The sequence below is a fragment of the Nelumbo lutea genome, chromosome 3 (genome assembly GCF_056320005.1).
Source record: "Nelumbo lutea isolate HS-2025 chromosome 3, American lotus-T2T, whole genome shotgun sequence".
Taxonomy (NCBI): domain Eukaryota; kingdom Viridiplantae; phylum Streptophyta; class Magnoliopsida; order Proteales; family Nelumbonaceae; genus Nelumbo; species Nelumbo lutea.
In genome coordinates this window covers 26,134,583-26,153,304 of record NC_142686.1, presented here as the reverse complement: position 1 = coordinate 26,153,304, position 18,722 = coordinate 26,134,583, and the positions used below count along the sequence as shown (strand labels likewise).

Genomic DNA, 18,722 nt, shown 5'->3' with positions numbered 1-18,722 from the left:
CACCAAAGAGTCTAAGGCAGATGCAAACTTCAAATAAATATTCTTCAGGTTAAGTGTGATTAGATTCCTCTACAATAGCAATTTGCTGTATTTGTTGTTTGCAGTCCATGACACACCATTAGAGGGAAGAACAGTCCAAGTGGGAAATATTGTCTGGAAATTAGACTACCAATTGCATTATCTTCTACTAAACTCAACGAGAGCGCATCCTATGTCTTGCAAAAAGTGTAGTGGATAAAAACCAAATACACCCATGCACTGGAAAATTTCAGTTCAAGATTGAGACAGACTGATTCTGATTTTTTTTTCCTTTCTTTAGAAAAATATGGATAAAAAGAATGCTCCTCTTTTTGAAAATAAAGACTTATTAATAATAATTGACACCTTACAACACCTAGTCTGAGTGAGTATAAATAAAAACTTAAGTGAGGGCACAATGGTAATTCTTGTATATCTTAGAAGAGTATAAATAAAAGGAGGGCCGACTAGATCGGCTGTGACCTTTTCTCCTTCTTCTTCTTCTCCTTCTCTCGCTTCTCCTCTTTCTTCGGATCTGAACTTATACAACACCTAGTCTGAGTTTTATCATGGTATCAGAGCCACGATAATCAGTTCAGATCAGTCATCTCCTTTCTCTCTGTTCTACGCATTCCTTTCTAGGGTTTTGCAGAATTCTCATTGATACCTAGAGAGTTTTCCAGAAAGAAAGAAAGAAAAGGACTGGTTGTTTTCTCCTTCTGGGGGTTTCCATGCCTCCAATGAGTGCAGTCGTTGTGGTTTTGTGTGGTTGGTAGAAAACCCTCTACTCGGCAATTCGAAGAGGGCTGGTTTTGTGATGGTGACAGTGCAGACTTGGTACCCTCTACTCGACAGGTAGATGATCTTCGAACTAAGTTGTGGTATGTAGCAAATTTTTTTTATATGTTGTAGAACTGAATATCCTATTTGTGAGGTGTGTTGTGAGGGTTTCTAGTGCTGACAATAGACGGCAACAATAGTGTTGTTGCTAAAAGTGGTGAACAGTTGCAAGGTTCAAAGTATCGACACGTATCGGCTCGTATTGGCCGATACGTATCGTTTCGGCACCCCACCGATACAATGGATGTATCGGTGGTCTGAGCGGTTCAGGGTGTGGCGAAGACCTAAACCGACTCCCCTGAACCAGTTGGCAAAAAAAATTAAAAAAACCACCAAAAGGAGTATCGATTCGCCCAATACGCCCATACCGGCGTATCAAGCGTATCGATATTTTGAACCTTGAACAGTTGTGAATATTGTTGCTGAAACAATGGTGAATAGTTGTGAGTGTTGTTGCTAAAACCTGGTACTAGGAACCCTAGTGGTGTTCAGTCATTCGTGTGGAGTGGTGATTTATTAGGGCAGTAGAGTAACAATTTAGTGGTATAGCTTCCCATTGTCTTCTTGTGCAATCATGGGAGACAACAGTGAATACAAATCAAGTGTGATGGTGCCTTCTGATTATCTGAATGTGCAGATGACCTCTATAAAACTGAATGGTGAGAATTATGTCCCTTGGGCTAAGTCTGTTGAAGTTTTCCTGAAAGCCAAAAGAAGGTAAAACATGTGAGGGAAGATAAACCCCCAATTGATTCTTCGGGATATGATGAATGGGAGCAGGAGGATGCTCAAATTATGACTTGGCTATGGAACAGCATGGAGTCCAAAATTAGTGTGAACTTCATGTTTTTAGATACAGCCAAGGAAGTCTGGATCATGCAAGGAAACTATATTCCAGACAAGATAACACTACTAGGGTTTACCAACTGTACCAAGAGTACTTCAATCTACAACAAGGGAATCAGAGTCTCGAGGAATATTATGCCAATGTGAGAAACTTACGAAATGAGTTGAATGTTTATCATCCTCTTACACCTGATGTCAAAATTCAGCAACAGAGAGCAGTTAGACGTGAACAGATTTTTAGTAGGGCTGAAGTCTGAGTATGAACCCGTAAGAGCACAGATACTAGGTGGATCTGCTCTCCCCTCTCTTGAGGAAGTGTTTGCTCGTCTTCGGAGGATTTCAGTTGGACCCACATAGACTTCCACTATGTCAGATAGGTCTGCATTTGCAATTACGAGAAGGGGAGGTCGTGGTGGTAGAGGAGGTCAGCATAGTCGTGGTAGTGGTGGGGGACCCATGTATGATCGTTGTGGTGGTGGCAAGTATAATCGTGGTGGTGGTCGTGTTGGAGGACGAGATTCAGGGGGAGCCCGTGGTAGGGGATGTGGTAATACTCAGAGAAGGTGTACTAATTGTGGTATGGAGGGACATACTTTCAACTTTTGCTATGATCTACATGGCCCACCATCAACTTGGGCAAATCATGCAACTGTAAATGGTGATAGCTAGAGACAAGACTATCAAGTTACTGATCAAATCCCCACTACATCTACAGATGCTTCCAGAAAGAAGATGGTGAATGTTTCACGGGATGAGTATGACCGGTTCATTCAAGATACATCTCAACAGAACACGGCTACCCTTGAACACACAGGTACAGCTTGTCTGGCATCCACACCTTCCCGTTGGATTATAGATTCTGGAGCTTCCAATCATATGACTAGAACTCCAGGTGTGTTTTCATCCATTACTCCATCCTCCACTTCCCAATCTGTTACTCTTGCCAATGGCTCTACATCAGCCATACGTGGTGTTGGTAATGTTGACACAAACTCATTATCCCTCTCCTCATTTTTATATGTTCCCAAGTTTCCCTTTAACCTGATGTCTGTTAGTAAATTGACTAAGTCTCTTAATTGCTTAATAACTTTTTACCCCTCCTCTTGTGTGTTTCAGGATCTCAAGATGGGGATGAAGATTAATGGAGGGTATGAAACTGGTGAACTGTATTATCTTGATGGAGGTGGTTCGACAACAGCTCATCAGTCATCTCTCTCCCTTCATCAATGGCACTGCAGACTTGGTCATCCATCTCTTAGAGCTCTTCAATTGCTTGTTTCGTCGTTGAGTCGTCTTTCTAATTTAAATTGTGAGTCGTGTCAGTTTGGGAAACATCACCGTGCCTCCTTTAGTCCTAGAGTTGATATTCGTACATCAAGTCCTTTTTCTTTAGTCCATTCAAACATCTGGGGTCCAAACAAAGTAGTGTCTTATAATGGTTACAAGTACTTTGTAATTTTTGTTGATGATTATTCAAGGATGACATGGCTTTATATTATGAAAGAAAAGAGTGAATTGTTTTCTATCTTCCAGAAATTTTATGCTAAAATTCGCAATCAATTTGGTGTACATATTAAAATTCTTCGTTCTGATAATGGTCGCAAGTATTTTTCCCCACCCTTTCAAGAATATTTGGAACAACATGGCATTATCCATCAAACCTCGTGTACCTACACACCTCAACAAAATGGGGTGGCTGAAAGAAAGAATTGTCACCTTTTGGAAACTACTCGGTCCCTCTTACATCAAATGAATGTCCCCAAACCCTTTTGGAGTGATGTTGTACTTACATCTTGTTTTTTCATTAACCGCATGTCCATGTCTATCCTTGAAGGTCAGTCCCCTTTCTCTGTTCTGTTTCCCACGTTGTCTCTATTTCCCCTTACTCCCAAAGTTTTGTTTGTGTGTGTTTCATTCATAATCTTGGGCCTGGAATGGACAAGTTAGATGCTAGATCCACTAAGTGTGTCTTTCTTGGCTATTCCAAGACTCAAAAAGGGTATAAGTGTTATAACCCTCGTTCTCAGCGTTCTTTTCCATGTTCTAATGTTACATTTTTTGAGTTTGTTCCTTTCTTCTCCGAGTCGGATACTTCTTCTCCTCCGTTGCCATCACCCCCTCTTCCAATTCATGTTGAGGATCCCATTCCTCTTGTTCCAGTTATGACCCAGTCTTTGCCTCTAGTGCAGCCACCTGAGAGAGGACCACCTATCCGGCAAGTGTATACACATCGTCAGGCACCGGCTCCTCCCCCAGCTTCGTCACCATTGACAGATCCGGCAGTTGTTCCCACCCTAACCCCAAACCCAAGTTCTGACCTTGATCTTCCTATTGCTTTGCGGAAGGGTAAATGCAGTTGCACTCTCCACCCCACTTCCAATTATTTTTCTGTATCTCACCTTTCAGCTTCCCATCGACAGTTTGTTTCTATGTTACCCTTTGTATCTGTTCCCAAGGATGGCCAAGAAGCCCTCACTTCTCAAGGGTGGCCACCAAGCAATGGAAGAAGAACTCTTGGCCCTAACTCGTATTTACTCGATGGGAGCGTTGAATGGTTGAAAGCTCGATTAGTTGCCAAAGGTTATTCACAGCAATATGGTATTGATTAAGAATGCTTGATTGGCCCTTTTTTCATCTTGACATCAAGAATGTTTTTTTACATGGTGATCTTCTTGAGGAGGTGTACATGGAGCAACCACCAGGGTTTGTTGCCCAGGGGGGAGGGTGAGAAGGCTATTTATGGGCTTAAACAATCTCCCCGTGCATGGTTTGGGAGATTTAGTGAAGTAGTGAAGAAGTTTGAAATGAAACAGTGTCAGGTTGACCATTCTGTATTCAGCTATGAATCAAATGCTAGGAAGATTCTATTGGTGGTATATGTAGATGACATTGTTATCACAGGTAGTGACAGACAAGGGATTGACAGGTTGAAGACTAACTTGCATGATCACTCCCAGACAAAGGATCTTGGCAAATTAAAATACTTCCTAGGGATAGAGGTTACAAGGTCCAACAATGGTATTAATCTGTGCCAAAGGAAATATGTTCTTGATCTGCTAAAAGAAACAGGTTTGTTAGGTGCCAAACCAACTGAAACACCTATGGAACTGAATGTTAAATTGGGTAGTGATACAGGTGAGGAGTTTGAGGATCCGAAAAGGTACAGAAGGTTGGTGGGTAAACTTAATTACCAAACTATCACACGACCTGATATCTCATTTGCGGTCAGTGTGGTGAGTCAATTTATGCAGAACCCTCGAATCCCACATTGGAAGGCAGTCCTAAGAATTGTGAGGCATTTGAAGGGTGCCCCAGGTCGTGGTTTGTTATATAAGAGTGGAGGAAGCCTTGAGATAGAGGGATACACGGATGCTAATTGGGTCGGGCCCATATCTGACAGAAGATCCACTACAAGGTATTGCACTTTTCTTAGTGGGAACTTAGTGACTTGGAAGAGTAAGAAACTGACAGTGGTAGCAAGAAGCAGTGCAGAGGCGGGCTATGGCACACACAACATGCAAACTAGTGTGGTTGAAGCATCTCCTAGAGGAGATGGGATACTCGATTGACACTCCAATGAAGTTATACTATGATAATCAAGTTGCAGTTCATATCTCCTCTAATCCAGTGTTTCATGAAAGGACGAAGCATATAGAAGTGGATTGCCACTTTGTACGTGAGAAGGTGCTCTATGGAGTGATAAGTACAGCATATGTGAACACAGGAAATCAATGGGCAGATCTGCTTACCAAAGGGTTGAATCAGGGAAGAGTGGACTACATATGTAACAAGCTAGGACTATATGACATATACTCACCCGCTTGAGGGGAGTGTTAGTCAGTTGTACAAGGGTAGTATAGTCCTTTTATGTTTAGCTATATATGTATTGTTCAACTGATGTGGCTCTCACTTAAGTGGGGGCACAATGGTAATTCTTGTATATCTTAGAAGTGTATAAATAAAAGAAGGGCCAACTAGAGGGATTTGAATTTTTCACCCTAGTTCGGCTATGACCTTTTCTCCTTCTTCTTCTCCATCTTCTCTCTCTTCTTCTCCTGTTTCTTCTAATCTGAACTTATACAACATCTGGTCTGAGTTTTATCACAAGACAAAAATAAAATAGCCATGTACCATCTAAAACATCTATGCAACCACCACAGAAGGCACACCCACCCCTACTAGAGAAATGAAAGATGAAACAACCCAGCCCACAAGCCAAAGACCCCTTGAAAACATGACCCATTCAAAGAACAAGGAACGTCCACCAGCACCCTTACATACCAAAAACCTTCTTAACCACCCACTAACACCCACTTCTCCCCAAGATAAGACCCCACCTCTTCCAAACATCTCCATCGCCACAAACGAGCTCAATAAGCCTTATCATCCGTACCTCTTTCAATCTCCAAAAATGTTTTTCTAGCAAAATCCTCCCCAGACAAAAGAAAAGGCCCAAAAGTTTGCTGACTTGGACTTCTTTTAATACCACATCATCCAGATTAATTCTCCTCAACCAGTCTCATTTGATAAAGGATCTCCTCCCCATCTCTCTCTTGCCCCTTCAAATCTTCTTCCACCTTATCTAGGTCTTCCTTCTCCAAGACCTCCTTTTCATGATCTGGCACTGAATCCACTGATTGTACTTCAGAAGAGTCAAGTCCCCCATAACCAAAAGATCTCGATCCCTCTTAGTTGAAGACTCCTCCATCTTCCCCAAATGACCAGCATTAACCTTCCCTGCCCCTCATAATCATCCTCCCAATCCAGAAATTACAAAAAAAGAAAAAAAGAAAAAAACTAGACCCTGAAAAAGGTGCTTTGTCTTGGTATGAACCTCTTTTTTTTTATAAGTAATAAAGTGATTTATCAAGAATGGTTAATATGAGCCAACAAAAATTACATAATAGAGATCCCACAAAGAGGAACGAGATGATGCCTCAAAAAACAAAGCAAAATAACAAAGGGTATGAACCTCTTCCAGTCTTGACTTAGCTGCCATACAAGTCAAAACATCATCTAGGGAGCATAATGATTTCTCCCTCGAGGCTGCAATCAGTTTTCTTCTTTTGTGTTCTTGAACATACTCTGCTGCCAAGTTTTAAACTGTTTCTGTAATTTATAGATAAGAACATACTCTGCTGCCAATTAATTCATTTCGTACAATGACAGAAACACCCCTACTAAAGTACATATTCCACTGATGTAGTCCATATTTACATCAACCATAATGAGAAAAAGGGCAGCCCAGTGCACAAGGCTCCCACCAATGCGGGGTCTGGGGAGAGAGAGATGTGTGCAGCCATACCTCTGCACATACAGAGCGACTGTTTCCAAGATTTGAACCCTGATCACCCAGGTCGCAATGGAGCAACCCAACCGTTGCACCAAGGCCCACCCTCACATTAACAATAATAAGCAAAACACTTAAATGAAGAAACAAAATAAACATTCTTTCCTAAATTAATTATTATTATTTATGTGCTTTACTAACAATTCCAGTTACAGAAACCACAAAATTAAAGATGCAGTCAAATCAACCAGAGAAACTAGGGTAGAAAAATCGGTAACCAAATATCTAAAGAAAAGAGAAAAGGGCATACGACTGTACATTTTTCCCGAGTTTTGCACTGCCCGTTTACGGCCCTTTCTCAAATTAGAGATCTTCAAACTATCGACATAACCAGGCTCTATGTTGTCTCTATCTCTTTCCTCCTAGGAAAAAAAACCCAAAATATGTTTCACTAATAGTGAAATATATAACAAAGATCTTATAAAAGAATATTGAAACACCATAGTATGAAATAAAACAATAATTAAGGAAATGATGGAAAAGAGAACTCACATGACAAGATTCTGTGGAAGTCATTTCCAACTCCCCAAAATTGATACTTCTGAGGTAATCACATAGAATGACAGAAATGTCAACAACCTACAAATAAAAGAAAAGAATAAGCCATCACCAGCCATTTTAGAACAACCTAAATTAGAGAAAAATAATGAAGTTAACAAATTTGCTCATATCAAATACATGAATCAAAGAATAAGATCCAACATCAATACTGACGTCAACAACAGTCATTTTTAGTGCATACCTCTACCCACTCAGCACGGAACTCAAGAAATGGCTGACGGTAAATCTTCACACGACCTTCTGTTGTGCAAACAGCAAGCAAGCATCTACAACAAGTACAAAATGACTTTGCACCCACCAGAGGTGTTCTGAAAAAGGCCATCATAAGTAGGAAAATATTACAGTATAATGCACTATACATACCCTGAATTGGGAGCTAATCCTAGAGGAGACCATGAAATGGAGCGAACACAAGGACGAGTTTCACGTGCCAAATAGGTAGGTGCTAAACATCCAGAAAGAAGATCTATAAAGTTGCCAGGATGACATCAGCGTGGACAAAAGCAAACTTACATAGGAAATAACAATTCACACTCTAAGTGAGTACTAAATGATCATATAAGATGTTCTTAGCATCACCATAAAGGTTTCAAGCAATAAGACATTATTTGTGTCATTATAATATAAATCACAATCATCATTTCTCAAATATTTTAGTAGCTGACACTTCGATTATAGCATAATTACAAGTCCAACACCAAAACAATTCCATACGAATTAGAGATTAAGAAGTACTATAGTTAGTCCATTGAATATCGAGCATCAGAATTTCTACAAGTTTAACAAATGAATTTGCGAACAAGGAAAAGAAGTTCATTTTGACTTTATTATCATTTCACATTAAGATTTGGAGAAGTGATTATTTTCCCTGCATCATGGAAGATATTGTGGAATTATGAAAAATACAAGAGATATAAATGAAACAGTATACGAAGATGTTTGTATTTGGTTAACAAGCACCTTCATACCCTTTGTGACTCATTTGTCACTAGAATTCATACTACCATAATTCATATGAAGACTAAATAACCTGTATTTTGATTCATGAAGTGAATGATAAAAGAAGATTACACATTTTCCCTTGAAATAAGCAGCAGACAATAAAAATCAAAAGGTAGCGAACTCTTGATAAGCCAATAGAACAATTTTGTAGTCCATGATATATCAGAAATAAAATTTAATTGAAAGAAAATACGTAAACAAGGTTTGAGCCCAAACTACACAAATTAGCAACAAGAGAGAAGCAAAACTACAATGGAGCCATGGGTCCTAATACAAATCAATACTACTGACAATAGATCTATGCAACAAGCAATTTCTTCTTATCCAGCATTAGATAGGGATTCTAGGCAATTTCATTTGGAATGTGATTCACTTTGCTGTTTATCAATGCACGGAAAAAGTAAGGTTGGAGAATTCATTTTCAAGAAGAATCTTGTTTGAGGGGGGGGTGGGGGCACAGGTCCAGTGGCAGAATAAAAATCTTAGTTCTTTATAACATTTGCAGCCATAAGGTCATAAGTTATCAGTATTGGCTGTTTCATACTTGTTCAGTTTCCTGCTAAATTGTTATGGTTTAGCAGGGGCTTATATTCACTTCATTATTGATCAAAAATTGAAGAGACACCACTTATTCGGCGTTTTACAATCAAATATCAGCTATTTGCCCTACAAACTTAAATCTTTTGTTGGGAGAGATTTTGATTGATACATTTAAACTTAACATTCTCTACACCTTTGAACTTATACCAACTCAACTCAGCCCTAATCCAAATTATTTGGAGTCAGCTACAAGAATCCCTTCTCGTCTTTGCACTCCTTATCTACATCACCGCACTTGTTCAAATTAATAAAGTTGTTTACCACTCATAAAAAAATGATACAGAAGAATAGGCTAAAGAATGAAGTGATAACTGGAAGATAACAGCTTCAAGCATGATTTTTGAGAACCAATAGCTTCAAGAAAAATGAGACATATAGGGCTGTCAGTTGAGTCCGAAAACCAGTGCCCAATTCAACTTCAGAAATGATTAATTCAGGTTCAGACAATCAATTGACATAATCACATTGAATTCAGATTTTTGGAACTTGCGTCTGTTAATAATCAGATCAGGTTTAGCTTTGACCTTATCCAATTAGAATAAGATCTTAGTCCAGTTTTGGAACTTGGTAATATATGGATTGCTAACCTCTCAGGATCTTTTACTTGTGTCTCCTGTCAGGCTCCTTGCACTCTTCCCACCCACCCCCCAGCACTTTCCTGGTAAAGAAGTTTGAAGTCTACCTATCCCTCCTAAGATCAGGGCTTTTTGTTGGGAGGTGCTCCATGAAAAAATTAATGCCTGTGATATTTTTCAGAGAAAAAGTGGCCTAATTGGACTCCTTCTCCACATATTGGTATTCATTGCAAAAAAAGTGAAGAGACTTGCTACCATTTACTACATGTATTTGGGAGTGGTTTTTCTCTCTTTTAGATGCAGGAGGAACACTCCAAATGTGGCTAGCTTGTTATGTTCATCAACATTTAGGTGGCCAAGGAAGAGAGGGAAGATTATTTTGAAGATGCACAAGAGTGGCAATCATTTAGATATTAAGAGAAAAGAGAAATTCAAGGGTCTCCAAAGAACAAGTAAGAAGAAGCTATTTTTGAGATCATTAGAGAGAGTAGCACATTGGGTGAAATCGGAGTATCTTCCGAGGTTTCTCTACTGATGATATCCTTCGTAAATGGGGGGTAGTAGGATCCTCATTAACAAAGGTGGCAGCACAACAATTGTGGCTGTCACCACTAGAGAATCTATAAATTTCAACTTTGATTGCAACAGCATGGGTGCTCTGGCCCCTTGAGAGTGGGAGGTTCCTGTAGAGATGAAAATGGAGCCATTAAGTCAATCCTTTGAAGCCTAATAGGTGTTGGGGACTCCATAAGGGCACAGCTGTTAGCTATTCTCCAAGGAATCACTAATCATATTGGCAATAAATGAATCTCACTAGATTGATCATCGAAGGTGACTCCAAGGTAACAAACAGCTTTCTAGAGAATGGAGCATGGTTTAAAATGTCCCTAAATTCCATAATATTTCCACGACATATTTCCATTTCCATGGGTAGCAACACGAAATTTTACTGGAATCGGCATATTCCCTAGTGAACACTATCAGCCTATGTGCAGTACAAGAAACAGTTTCCATAACATATTTCCATTTCAATGGGTAATGAGTGACACAAAATTTTACTGGAACCAGTGAACACTAACTAGCACTATGTGGAGTACAAGATATGTGGAGTGACAGTGTTATTGCCTGCCAAACTTGATGGTTTGTACCACTTTGAGCCAGCTTGATATTCATTACATACAGTTAAATATTAGTTTTCGTTTTTGTAATAGATTATTTCGTTGATCTATTAGAACCATTTGAATTCTATGAGTTTAAATTTTGCTTTAACTCAGTTTATCACGCAGTTTTGAACCTTAAGCTTTATGGGACAACTTGACAACGATTTCTTTTGAATATAACCTTAGTTTTTTAGTTTTGTTTAATGATTTGGAACAAGATAATATTGTAGAAAGGTGTGCCTATTTTTCTTTTACCACTTCATAAAATATCATTCTATATTTTTGCATATTTTACAATGTTTATTTGATGAACTGCATATTTACAATGTTCCCACCATGTCTATAATTTTTACAATATTTCCTTAAGGTATTTTCCAAAATTCCCAAAGTGTTTCCTATATTTGGATGACTGGCATTTCCACCAACATCAACATTTTAAAACTAGGGTGAGATGCCCCAATTAGGCCTCCTTTTTTTCACAAAGTATTGATCTTCAAATAAAATACTTCCCAACAAAAAAGTAATAACTCAGGGTGGTATAGACCCTAGCCAAATGGATTTGGATGGGAAAACTCGTAGAGATGGATCAATGGAAGACAAGAACTTAATAGAAAAGGCACAAGAAAATGAATCTGATGGAGAAGTAAACCACACCCAAGAATCAATAATCCAATTATCAAGAAACATCATCCGAAGAAGAGAGAAGGTCCAAAGAAAGTTCAAATTCAGAATTCCTAAGGCCTCTCCTTAACCCTAGATTCCAAGAAATAATGCCATCCAAAAAAATAGAAGGAATGCAAAAAGCAGATTCTCTATATATTAAGAAGTTGACAACTGAGGAAGATTCAAAGCTGGTGGTTAATTGGCTGCAAAAAGAAGAACCAAGTCATTGGATATTCAATAATGAAAAGAAAAAAAATTAAATTGAATGGTTAACTCAAAATATGGAGGTGAGAGTTGCAGAATCTCTTGCTAGGCAGGGGACAAGTAGAACTCATCCATTTTGGGCACAATTGTAATCGTTTCTTGTAATTTTCTGCTTCTGGGAAATATAAGAGAGGTTTTTTTTAAGGAAAAAGGTAAAGTATTGAATTACTCAAAAAACAAGCCAAATCTGCACAAGGAGTTCTACAGTGTCCAATGTTATCTCCACATCTTCTAAAAGTAGTTAAAATAGCAAATGATTGAAACGTACCTTCTTTCTTGATCACTCCAATCGGAAAAGGTATGCTAGGGTGGACTGTAATCAGTCCTCGAGGTCCAAAAAGTAAAGCTGGATTCTGTGAATCAGCAAAGAGATTATATAAAGTACAAAAAGATCCATATCACTTCTAAAAGCAATTTAGCTCCAAGAATTTCCATTATTATTAGAACTATTTAAAATTCTTTGGTGTACCAGTATAGTGACAAGATGTCCAGATGCAATAGCCACCAAGTTCTCGTCAGACCAAGCTACAGAATTTGGATAAGAGGGAGAAGCAACAACTGCAGCCACTTGGAAAGGCAAAGCCATTGTTCTTTAAGTATAGAACAATCAACAACATGAACACTTGGCTCTGATTTTTTTCTCTTCATTTTATATCCTCGACAAATTGTGGTGGTCGATGAAGATCATAGTAACGAAAAAGCTCTAAAAGAAGCATTGGCTAATAGACTATGAATTCTTGCAAGACCAGATCAACCTAAACACAGAAAAAATAGCAGAAAACAATATCTGTCAAGTGTCAACAATGACTGTTACTTTTTCTTTTATAAGTAAAGTCTGATCTATGTGTGTATAATTCATATTATTGTTACAAAAGACATGTAAAACATTTTTACCAATAAATGTTAAAACTTATCGAGTAAAAAAGAATAATGTAGATACAATAAAGATCCAAACACCCTTTAATTTCAGCCTAGCCCATGCTAGCCACCCAATTCATCTCTTTTAACCACGGTTTGCAATATCGACAATGTTGGGTGAAGTTTCTCTAAAATTTCACCATTTTGTTAGTTTTTTTATCAATAACAGTGAATTTTATTAAGGAATGATAAATTACATAGCAAAGGAGCTAAAAAATCTTGGCTCCCTAATACATCAATGTACATCCAAACCGTAAGTCAATTACAAAACAGCCCAAAACATAGAGTTCCTGTTCACCCCTTGCCTAGCTAAACCATCTGCTAATGAGTCTGCACTTCTCTTAACCCATGTACAACTAACTTCATATCCTTAGTCAGCCACTTAAGTTTCCTCTTTTCATTGTTGTAGTTCTAGAGCTTGGATTTATCCTATTTTAACCATATCACTACAATTTCAGAATCACTTTCTATGATCAATTTATTAATATGCATGTTCTTGGCCCTTTCTACCCCTTCAAGAGCTCCTAGTAGCTCGGCCCTCAAGGAATCTCCCACCCCAATTGGACCAGAATGCATAGCTAATGAATTCCCTTTTTCATCTCTTATCACTCCCCTTATTCCTAAGGGCCCTGGATTACCCAACTGCTGCCATCAAAGTTCAGTTTGATAAAGCTGCCAGGTGGAGGGGTCCAGCAAGAACTTGATGCCTTCTTAGCCGAAATTCATTCTGCAAATTCCTTCCAATTCCTTAGCATCTCATCAACTGAGAAATCTGCAAACAATTCCAAAGTTTTCAACCAATTTATCACCCTAATGTGAATAATCTCCAATATTTCTTCCAAGCTTCTCTCTTTATCCGAGAAAATCCATGAATTTATCTCCTCCCAAACAGTCCAACAAAATGCAGCCCTAACACATCTCCACATGATCTTGGCCCTTTCTGTTAGGCAATTAGGCATGGAATTGAATAAGCTTTGCACATTCAAAGAGGGGTCCACCTGCACCCAAACAAAGAAGTACACCATTCCCAAATGGCATTAGCAAACTGAAAGAAAATTAGTAAATGATATCCAGACTCACCATCAGATTTACAAAGGACACACCAATGAAGAGACAAACAACTATTGGGTCTTTTTCTTTGAAGTAAATCTCCTATATTAACTCTTTTCAGAAAGGCTTCCCAACATAAACTCCCAACCTTTGGAGGTATAGGTTGACACCTGTAGAGAACACTGATGTGGGCCCCACTGCAGTGGTCCCCGCTGTGTTCATAGGACAGCACTACTTGTTTCAGTTATAGTAATGTCAGTTTGAGTCAGTTTGCTAATTCAGCTGTTATTTATTTCAGTTTTATTTACTTTCTTTATTATGTAAGTACCAAGGGCATATGTGTCCTTTCATCATGTACTAAACATAAACCTATAAATATTAAGAGAGTGGCGGCGGCAGATCTGTTAGAATCTGTCCCTCCTTTCGGCAACTTGTGTTCTGTTGCTTCTTCTCTATTCTCTCCTTTTTTCTCTCATCTTCTCTTCTGTTTTACAAACCTAAAACCTTTTAGGATTCAAGATTGATTACAGTCTTGATCTTCTACTTGGTATCAGAGCCAGGTTGGCCAATTGCAGTCATAGTTGGTTTTCAGCAGATTAGCCCAGAGCCAGTTGAAGCGGTCATTTCGACAAACAGCATTTTGTGGGGTGCGGTCCCTAGGCACTTCCACCCAGGATCGAGCAGAATTCAGATCAGGCCTAGAAAGAGGCCATTTCAGTGTTCGTGTCCCCATTCCAATGACACTAAAACAGCTTCCCTTGCGGTTGTAGACGTATTGGTTGTTGTCCTCATGCGGGGGCAGACGCGTGAGCCTTGATAGGAATGTGGGTACACTGCCCGAGCATATTGTTTATCAGGCCTAGCAAGAGGCCATTCAATGTTCGCGTTCCCATTCCAATGACCCTAAAACAACTTCCCTTGCGGGTGGTTACGCATTGGTTGTTGTCCTCATGCGAGGGCAGACGCATGGGCCTTGTTAGGAATGTGGTTACGCTGGCCGTTGGAGCATGGCAGCCCTACACCGACAAAGTTTCAGGTGGATCACTTGCAACAGCGAAAGCGCATCACAAGGCGAGTGCATGTTCGGCAACTAATGGGGGAAAGTTGCCACACTCGCACAGATTGCGGTCTAGTCTCCTTGAGGCAGCAGTAGTGGGGCCCCCTCGGAGTGAAGATGTAGCCCGAGTCGGCGAGGCAAAGCGTAGTTTCGAGGGCTAAGAGAGCATAAGCCATGGCAAGGTTTGAGTAACCCGCACAGGGCGAGGTGAAGTCTGCAGGTCAGCATGGTGAAAGGGTACCCAGATCATCGCCAACATGAGGAGTAGACCTATCAACGTGTTCGGTAGCATCACTGAAAAGCTACCAAGAAGACGGTTGAGCCTTGAGGTGAGATGATACATGGGGCGGACCTCCGCGAAGCACCACACACATTTCTTCGAGGACCCTTCTTTCACAATTCAACGGCATAGCCATTGCGCGGTTTGAGTAACCTCAACATTGGAGGGGTGAAGTTCAGGCAAGTCGGCATGGTGAAATGGTTCTGTCCCCATAAATGGACACCAACATAGGCAAGACCCGGGTTGACCAGGTGAGCCCAGGAACTGGTGGAGAAGTGGATGGCGGGGGACACAAACACACATTCACGTGAAGACCATTCTCGAGGTCGACAATGGATTGAGTGGGGGAGCCTGTGACAGTCTGAAACAGGCTTAGCCTTGCCTACGCTTGGCAGGCTTACGTTAGGGACATGCTCGTCATTTTCGCCTGTAAGATTTTTGGGAGAACTGATGTCATCTTCAGGCAGACCACCAGAAGCTTAACGCACTCTTTGAGGAGGGGTGGTCGACCTCCTTGGGTGCCTAACCTTGGCACTCCTAGACCTTCATCCCCTTGCGAGGCAACCCTGGTTAATGGCTAGGATGGCTACCAGGGTTCCTCATGGGCGCACCCTTACTCATGGGGATAGTGTTGGACCGGCAGTGCGCTGCCAATACTCAAGGGAGGCTTGGCATGCGGGCTTGGCTCAAGCACGTCCCTTCACCACGCCAGTCCCTTGCCCAAGCTGAGTGAGCTACCTCGTTGCCCTTGGCACACGAGTGTGTTCCGGCCCAAGCAGTAGCCTATCATCATGGCACACAGGTGCCTGTCATCATCGGCATACAGGAGACCCATCACATCGGTGCCAAGTCACCTCATCGACGCATGGTCGCCTTGCATTATGGTTGTCCCCCTTTAGCACGTAAGTGGCGCCTCCCATGGACCGGTCTGAGCCAGGAGAGTGCCCCGGCCATTGGACTTAAGGTCATGATCCAATGCTACTAACTTTGGTGGAGCCATCCCATCGGGCAACTCCTAGCCTCTATGCGTTATAAAGGCTTGTTCTGGCCTACCTTGGCATGGACGCCGCACGGGTTCTTCCGCTGTAGAACTACCCCCGTGACAGTTGGCATCAAAAGGATGGAGTCCTCTCTGACACTACTAACAGTATATGTAGATGATATTATGGTGACAGGAAATGACAATCATGAGATTGAGTCTCTCAAGCAGCTCCTTCATCAAGAGTTTGAGGTAAAAGATCTTGGTGCACTACGGTATTTTTTGGGTATTGAGGTTGCTAGATCCAAGCAGTGGATTTTTATCTCTCAGAGAAAATATGTTCTAGATCTGTTGGCAAAAACTGGAAAGCTGGGTGTTAAGCCGGCCGATACACCCATCGAACAAAATCACAAGATTAGTGCAGAGGGTGGGGACCCTCTTGAGGACAGAGTTATGTTCCAACAGTTGGTTGGAAAGCTTCTATATCTCTGTCTCACTCGGCCGGATATCAGCTATGCAGTTAGTGTTGTCAGCCAGTACATGCACTCCCCTAGAACTTCTCATCTTCTTGCGGCAGAATGAATATTAGCATACTTGAAGAGATGCCCGGGTAGAGGTATATTACTCAAGAACAATAATCACATGAGGGTGGAAGTCTATACAGATGCCGATTGGGCTAGAAGTGTTGATGATAGAAGGTCTACCTCTGGATATTGTGCCCTTGTGGGAGGTAACCTTGTCTCTTGGAGGAGTAAGAAGCAGAGTGTTGTTTCCCGCTCCAGTGCTGAAGCGGAATACAGGTCAATAGCTAATGGAGTGGCTGAAATCTTATGGCTGAGGTCACTACTTGAAGAGTTGGGTATTGCCTATGAAAAGCCCTTAATGTTGTATTGTGATAACCAGGCAGCTATTAATATAGCCCACAACCCAGTGCAGCATGACAGAACTAAACATATCGAAGTTGATCGACATTTTGTGCGAGAAAGAGTTATATCACAAAAAGTGTGTCTTCCGTACAACACATCCAATATGCAGCTCGCGGATATCCTCACCAAGGTTGTACCAAGGAAAAAGTAAGAGACAGACCTATCCAAGTTGGGCATGATAGATATCTACTCCTAACTTGAGGGGGAGTGTAGAGAACACTGATGTGGGCCCCACTGTAGTGGTCCCCACTGTGTTCGTAGGACAGCACTACTTGTTTCAGTTATAGTAATGTCAGTTTGAGTCAGTTTGCTAATTCAGCTGTTATTTATTTCAGTTTTATTTACTTTCTTTATTATGTAAGTACCAAGGGCGGATGTGTCCTTTCATCATGTACTAAACATAAACCTATAAATATTAAGAGAGTGGCGGCGACAGATCTGTTAGAATCTGTCCCTCCTTTCAGCAACTTGTGTTCTCTTGCTTCTTTTCTATTCTCTCCTTTTTCTCTCATCTTCTCTTCTGTTTTACAAACCTAAAACCTTTTAGGATTCAAGACTGATTACAGTCTTGATCTTTTACTACACCACACCTCTTTTACAGGGAAGGGCAATCTAACAAAATAAGTTTGTATTAAGGCCTTAAAGAAAGAGGGACAGGTGTAGGAACCCGAGGGAGTGAGTGTCCAAATTTTATTGTTTGCCTTTGTTGGCTCTAGAAAGATCCCTTCAAGGATGGTTAATAAGACTAAAGTACAGCCTCACTCTGTGTCCCTGAATTCTCTTCTCAACCCTAGGCTCCAGCCGAATCCAGAAGGTACAAGGAAGGAAGATATTGGTTCATTTTTAAGGATAGAGATAGCAAAAAGAGTTGGAAATTGATCTTTCAAGGAAGAATCATCATCCCACAAATGTTCCCATAATTTAATTAGGTTGCCTGAGTGTAAGTCATACCTGATCCAGGGAGAGAACACGAGCAAAATAGCTTGAATAGCTTTCCAAGGAGATGCCATTGTAGTCCTTGATAGAATCCCAGAATCTCATCCATTGTCTACCACCCTATGGATACTTCCCACTATCTTAACCCAAAGTTTTTCTTTCTCCAATGAGAACCTCCATAGCCATTTCCCTAGTAATGTTAAGTTCCTATTCCTTTTGTTCCCAATTCCCATACCTCCCTCCTCCTTACTCCTACACACCACCTCCCACCTAACCCTATGGTCCTTCTCCCCGGACTCCCAATGAAAACCTCCCACCTAACCGGAATCTTAAAGACTAACAAAAAATATACAAAAAGGTTAGCTAGCGTTGACCTAATTAGAGTGATTCTCCCTCCAAGAGGCAAACAGTTTTTCTTCCAATTGGCAAGTTTCTTTTCATACCTCTCCACAACCGGAACCCAAAATTCACCTTTCTGAGGATTATCTCCCAATGGCAGACCAAGGTAGTTTAAGGGCCAATTAAATACTACACACTAGACCTGTTCATGGGTCAGACCGGGCTTTTACTCTTCATAAACATGATTTTGTTAGGCTTGAGCCTGAGCCCGAGCCCAGCCCGACCAACGGGTCTACAACATGGGCCCAAGCCCGGCCCTAATAAAAAGCCTGAAGCCCAGGCCCGAGCCCGAAGCCCG

At 40.8% G+C, this 18,722-nt stretch overlaps 1 protein-coding gene across 8 annotated transcripts in view; it reads right to left on the bottom strand.

The window, feature by feature from the left end:
- Nucleotides 1-18,722, bottom strand: part of LOC148863772 (Transducin/WD40 repeat-like superfamily protein) — a 69,116-nt gene that overhangs the window by 42,183 nt on the left and 8,211 nt on the right. For 5 of the 8 annotated variants that reach the window (XM_088980078.1, XM_088980077.1, XM_088980082.1 and 2 more), the window contains exons 3-8: nucleotides 12,349-12,634; nucleotides 12,148-12,232; nucleotides 7,979-8,081; nucleotides 7,797-7,881; nucleotides 7,547-7,633; nucleotides 7,313-7,416 (exon numbers count right to left, since the gene is read on the bottom strand). In XM_088980078.1, the coding sequence (XP_088836204.1) occupies nucleotides 7,313-7,416; nucleotides 7,547-7,633; nucleotides 7,797-7,881; nucleotides 7,979-8,081; nucleotides 12,148-12,232; nucleotides 12,349-12,465 (581 nt within the window). In that variant the 5' untranslated portion in view covers nucleotides 12,466-12,634. The remainder of the gene's footprint in view (nucleotides 1-7,312; nucleotides 7,417-7,546; nucleotides 7,634-7,796; nucleotides 7,882-7,978; nucleotides 8,082-12,147; nucleotides 12,233-12,348; nucleotides 12,635-18,722) is intronic. The other 3 variants (XM_088980080.1, XM_088980084.1, XM_088980081.1) reach the window with 1 other exon arrangement.